Below are 6,090 nucleotides of genomic sequence, written 5' to 3'. Positions count from 1 at the left end.
TATCGCTTGATTATTTTTAAAGCAATTACAAGCGGAAGAACCTGTTTCAGGAGTTGCCAGAGCTGTTTACTAAGGCGTTCACACTGTCAGTTTTTGGGATTGACAACCGCATTTACTTACAGGTGTGAGACTTGAAATGTCCCGTTCACACAGCAACTCACAGTAGCGTCTCGAAAACTGTCTGTATGAACGTGAAACCGGAGTCAAGCCCGTATTTCATACTAGTTACCATAGCAACAGTGACCAAAGAAATATCAAAGATGGCGACGTAAACAAAACGTAAAGTCTTACTACTTTCTGACAAGAGTCCAATCGAGCCGCGAGTTTATCTGTCAAACCTTCATTAACCGACACCAGCTTTTATATTTGTGTGGAGAGTGGATCATTTTAGTCGCGCGCAGAACACAAAACTGACGGGAGCAGCTCCGGTGGAGAAAAACTGGATCTAAAACTTTCAGATGACACACAGCTCATTTCTCCGTCACTGTAAGCTACTGAAACCACACATGAAAACACGCAGCTCACGGTAGAGCTCTCTCGCACTAGTTGTCCAGTCCTGTTCAAGAATGCGGTTGTGAGTCCTGAACATTTAACTGGTGTGAGTTCAGTTACAGAACGCGGTTGTCACGCCTGAAAGTAACCGTACTGTGTGTGAACGTAACCGTATTAAGGACTCAAATACAGGACTGACAACAGTATTCTGCTGCTGTGTGAACGTGGCCTTTAAAGAGTTTGAGATCACCAGACCAGATCTCTTCTTGAAATGGTCAAAACAACAGCTAAATGTGTTTAATGTAGCCTAAATTATATAAAAATAAAAAAGGTCAATTTGATCTAGTGGAGAGGGAAATTTAAATTCTAAACCAAGACAGAGGAACATGTCTGTTCATTCACAAATGCAACCGGATGAAAGCCGCAGTTTGACTAAACAACAAGAAAGGCCATTTTAGTGACTTGGTGTCGGGCCAGTTGGTGCAGAGGGACTTTATGCCCAGAGGGTTTCTCTATGGCTCTCTGAATGTGGCAGAAATTAGCTCCAGTGCTTGGACATGTGAACATGACACCATCCGAAACCTTATTTGTGACCATGGCTGGATTTAAACAAAGAGTTTTCACATTCCATCTCATTCAACACCACACAAGTAGAGGCAAGTTTGGGGGCTTCATTTCCAGGTTTCCCATTTGCGGGTGTTGCTGAGAGGATTTTTTTTTTAAATTCAAGAGAACAAAAGCATATATTTTTTGAATATTTTGCCAAATAACATGGCAGGAATATAAAACACAAGAAGCTCGTTTGATTATCACACTGCAAAAAATAACTTTTTTTCTTGGTATTTTTTTCTTCTCGAATCAAGATACATTTACTTGAGAAGCAAAATGACTTTTAAAACAAATGACTATTAAAGTCTTGTTTTATGATAAATGTATCAAAATTTTGAAAAATATCTGCCAATGGGAGGAAAAAAATATCTTGTTTTCCCTTTGAATTAAGATTATTTTTCTTATCCCATTGGCAGATATTTGTTTATTGTTTTGAGAAAAACAAAATTTTAATACATTTCTCAGAAAATGAGACCAAATATCTTAAGTCATTTTTCTTATCAAGTAAATGTCAGCTGAGTAGCTAAGAATATCTTTATTTAATTTTTTGCAGTGAAGATGCTGAGATAAAGTTGTCTGGACACTTTTTAAACTATTTTTGAAGAATTCTAAATATGAAGATAATTTAGACCAAGAACAAAACTTAACTTACACCAAATATATTGTTTTAGAATATTCTAAATTTAAATGCCAAACTACATGGTACACTCTAAAAAATTGCTGGGTTGTTTCAACCCAACTTTGGGTCAAATATGGACTAACCCAACTTTTGGGTTAAAAATGTAATGTAAAAATTTAACCCGACGGTTGGGTTAGTCCATATTTGACCCAAAGTTGGGTTGAAACAACCCAGCATTTTTTAGAGTGTAGGAATATAAAAACACAAGAACCTTTCTTGAATCTGTGTTTTTTATTTTATTTTTTTATGGTACCATTTTAGATAAAGATTTTAAGGACTGAAAGAACATAACTTAACTTATTGGTCTGAAGATGCACAAGAAAAGGACTGTGGAGATTCATAAAAACTGCAGCATTACTTATATTGGACACCTGTGACCTGATTGGCTAGACGCAGGAACCAGTCGAGTGATTTGGCCCAGCCCCAACTTGGACATCACTCAAAACAGTTAAATGTCAGCTGAGTAGCTAAGAATATCTTTATTTAATTTTTTGCAGTGAAGATGCTGAGATAAAGTTGTCTGGACACTTTTTAAACTATTTTTGAAGAATTCTAAATATGAAGATAATTTAGACCAAGAACAAAACTTAACTTACACCAAATATATTGTTTTAGAATATTCTAAATTTAAATGCCAAACTACATGGTACACTCTAAAAAATTGCTGGGTTGTTTCAACCCAACTTTGGGTCAAATATGGACTAACCCAACCGTTGGGTTAAATTTTTACATTACATTTTTAACCCAAAAGTTGGGTTAGTCCATATTTGACCCAAAGTTGGGTTGAAACAACCCAGCATTTTTTAGAGTGTAGGAATATAAAAACACAAGAACCTTTCTTGAATCTGTGTTTTTTATTTTATTTTTTTATGGTACCATTTTAGATAAAGATTTAAGGACTGAAAGAACATAACTTAACTTATTGGTCTGAAGATGCACAAGAAAAGGACTGTGGAGATTCATAAAAACTGCAGCATTACTTATATTGGACACCTGTGACCTGATTGGCTAGACGCAGGAACCAGTCGAGTGATTTGGCCCAGCCCCAACTTGGACATCACTCAAAACAGTTCCTCCCTCTGGGCAAACATTCACTCGGAAGTGGAAAGCTAAAGAGTGCAGGTGAGTTCAGACAATACAATCATCCTCATTACAGCCACAACGCATTTTAAGTTGCGCTGGAAGGTGGAGAAATAATTGCCAGGTTGGACAGAATGAGAGATTTAAGTTGTTCGAGAGCCAAGTAAACCGGTAAAGTAAGAAAGAAGCGAAGGAACCTGTTTCCATCAGTCAGGTGTAACAGGAAGCTGCTGCCTTGTGGATGCAGTGTGCTTATTTTTGGAAATATATAGAAACTGAATTACAAATTCTGCATTTGAAGGAGACACTTTGTCTTGGACATTAGTTAAAGTGGATGTTTGTTCAATTATTATAACTTAAAGTTAAATATTTCCCTACACTGATGTTACATTCAACGTCAAAGGTCCTTTGTTTTCATAACTGTCGCTGAGATGGATTCATGTCCAGACAATCCAGGTGTGTTGTCGTTTTTTTCTGCTTGAAATGCAGTCAGTGCCTCCATAGTGAAGTGAAATACGACTACAGTAAAGACCAGTGAGCCAGAAACAACATGTCAGCTACAACAGGTTCAGATGATTTGAGGAATTTAAAAAACAATAACAAACAAAAATGAATCTCAGGAAAATGGCAGGAAATGTTTATTCAGGTTTAGGTAGATAAACAGATAGATAGATCAGTCATGTAAATGTTTAGCAAAATGATCACATGAAACTATTACAATTTTTAAATAGAGTAGATTGCTGCCAAAACATTGTATTATGGGAAATGAAGGTCAAATTCATTATGAAGTGACTTGTTTCAAGGGAATATGTTGTTTGCAAAAGCATATAGGGAAACCAGGTGGTTCTAGTGACATTTTATACCATGCTTTATAAAAAACAAATAAAGTGCATTAAGTGCACCAGCAGGTTTGAGTCTAAAATGCACTTTTATCCTGATGGGTGAGGTTTCACAAATGCAAATTCATAAAAAAACGTCCCTTGTTGTTTTTGACAGTCAACTCAATTGATCTTTAAACCCATGGCTATGTGGTTTCCTCTAGTCAAGCCTGCTATAAAATGACTATACAACCAAAGAGAAGTTCTGTTATCAATCGGAGAGGCCTCTATAAATTCTCCATTTTACGAGACATCTGTGCGACAGAAACCCTATCTGATTTAAAACAGGAAGTAGGCATGGCCTGTTTTCAAATGAGCAGCCATTCATTATTCACTAGCTGCCTAACGGACAACACTGGAAAACAATTTGAGACTTCATAGTAAACTCAAGCAGCTTCGGTAAGAGCTGATTATCTGTTTATTTATTTATATTCAAATAAATTGAAATACATAACATGTTTAGCTTGTATTAAATAATAGATATATAACAGATTTAAGCTAGACCAAAGATGATCCTTGAATGTGTTAATATGGTGTTTTTCTACTTCATACTGGTGCGTTGGAGCTTCTTTCAAATCTTAGATGAATTTATTCAATCAAAACTAATTTTGTGTTGTTTTGAGTACATTTTGCTTTCGAACTCTAAAAACGAAACCCGTTGTGGTTTTCCTCTCTGTCTCGAACGGATCTCCTAAGGTCCTGCATAATCTGACATGTCAGCTCTTTATAAACTATAAGTACTTCCTATGAATGAACAATGCATCCTTGAATTGTCTGCTAAACTTCCTTTGGCATTTTACAACAGGAAAATGGTATAGAAATGCCAACAGACCTGAAAACATCCAGTGTTTCTTGTCGTGAAACTCATTTCACTTTGCAATGTTTTTCTGGTCTTCTGAAGGTTGACACCATGAAGATCGCATCTTTTAACATCAGACGCATGGGTTCAAGCAAACTGTCAAACAAAAATATTGTAAAATATCTTATTAAGGTGAGTTTATTATCTGATTGTTTAAGAAAATCACACAGTAAAAGCTCATAGGAAGTTATTAAAATAGACCACTACACTTTCCCTGTAGATCTTCTCTCGGTACAGTATAATCATTATTCTGGAGGTGGTGGACAAATCGGGCAAATCTATAGACAAATTTCTACAGGAGCTCAACAGCACCGGGTCTGTATGAACCTTCAGAGATTCTCTTCACCATCTGTAGCTCAAAAGCCTAAATTTAGCCCAAATTGAACTCCCTTTTCCCCCACAGAGCTAATAAGAAACGTCCCTTCACAATGGTCGGAAGCTCCAGGCTGGGACGGACTCTTTATAAAGAGCAGTTTGTCTGTTTCTACAGGTACAACAATTAGTAAATTATTGAAAATTATTAAATTATCGGCATAAAAATTGGAGCAAAAAGCAAAAGTTTTGAATCATGCATTTCAAAATGTTGTAGCATTTCCCTTTTCCCTTAAAGGGTTAGTTCATCCAAAAATTTAAATTAGGCCATAAATTACTCACCCTCAAGTCATCCTAGGTGTATATGACTTTCTTCTTTCAGTCAAATCCAGTCGGAGTTAAATAAAAAATTGTCTTTGATCTTTCAAGCTGTTTAATGCCATTTAGGGGGGGGTGTTGCATGCATCAGTCCAAAAGAAGTTAAATAAAAAGCGCCCATCCATAAAAAAAGTGTCTCACACGGCTCCGGGGGGTGAACAAAGGCCTTTTGTAGCGAATCGATGGGTTTTTGTAAGAAAAATATCCATATTCAAAACGTAACAATCACTTTAATCTAGCTTGCGCTCACTGTTGTAAACAGCAGCAGTTCCCGGGAGGATGACGTATGAGGTCAGCGTTGCGCATGCGCCGCTCAGAAGTGACGCACGCGGAAACGCAGGGAGAGATCCAAACAAAACAACGGTCACTTATTAGAAGTACAAAACGAGGATTTGTAAAGAAGAATGTCGGAGGATTTCGATATAAGCCAAGAGGAGACTGGTTTCCCTTTGCTAAAGTAAGGAAACTTTGCTTTCTTTGCTTCTGTTAACAAACGTTGGTTTTCACGAGACTCACCGGCGCGGTTTTTGTAAGAAAAATATCCATATTCAAAACGTAACAATCACTTTAATCTAGCTTGCGCTCACTGTTGTAAACAGCAGCAGTTCCCGGGAGGATGACGTATGAGGTCAGCGTTGCGCATGCGCCGCTCAGAAGTTACGCACGCGGAAACGCAGGGAGAGATCCAAACAAAACTACGGTCACTTATTAGAAGTACAAAACGAGGATTTGTAAAGAAGAATGTCGGAGGATTTCGATATAAGCCATGAGGAGACTGGTTTCCCTTTGCTAAAGTAAGGAAA

The 6,090-nt window shown here is 37.2% G+C and overlaps 1 protein-coding gene across 3 annotated transcripts in view; it reads left to right on the top strand.

Moving 5' to 3' along the window:
* The first annotated feature begins 290 nt into the window (after positions 1 to 290).
* The window catches only part of LOC107549369 (deoxyribonuclease gamma-like), a 12,479-nt gene continuing 6,679 nt past the window's right edge, over positions 291 to 6,090 (top strand). Inside the window, exons 1-4 of one of the 3 annotated variants that reach the window (XM_016230417.1) lie at positions 291 to 486; positions 4,640 to 4,729; positions 4,818 to 4,912; positions 5,001 to 5,087. In XM_016230417.1, coding sequence (XP_016085903.1) covers positions 4,649 to 4,729; positions 4,818 to 4,912; positions 5,001 to 5,087 — 263 coding nt within the window. In that variant the 5' untranslated portion in view covers positions 291 to 486; positions 4,640 to 4,648. Of the gene's footprint in view, positions 487 to 2,722; positions 2,903 to 4,063; positions 4,138 to 4,639; positions 4,730 to 4,817; positions 4,913 to 5,000; positions 5,088 to 6,090 lie in introns of those variants that run through there. The other 2 variants (XM_016230415.1, XM_016230416.1) reach the window with 2 other exon arrangements.

The sequence above is a fragment of the Sinocyclocheilus grahami genome, unplaced genomic scaffold (assembly GCF_001515645.1).
Source record: "Sinocyclocheilus grahami isolate Dianchi unplaced genomic scaffold, SAMN03320097.WGS_v1.1 scaffold370.1, whole genome shotgun sequence".
Classification (NCBI taxonomy): domain Eukaryota; kingdom Metazoa; phylum Chordata; class Actinopteri; order Cypriniformes; family Cyprinidae; genus Sinocyclocheilus; species Sinocyclocheilus grahami.
Note: the sequence above shows the minus strand (reverse complement) of the source record. Positions and strands in the feature narration are given on the sequence as shown.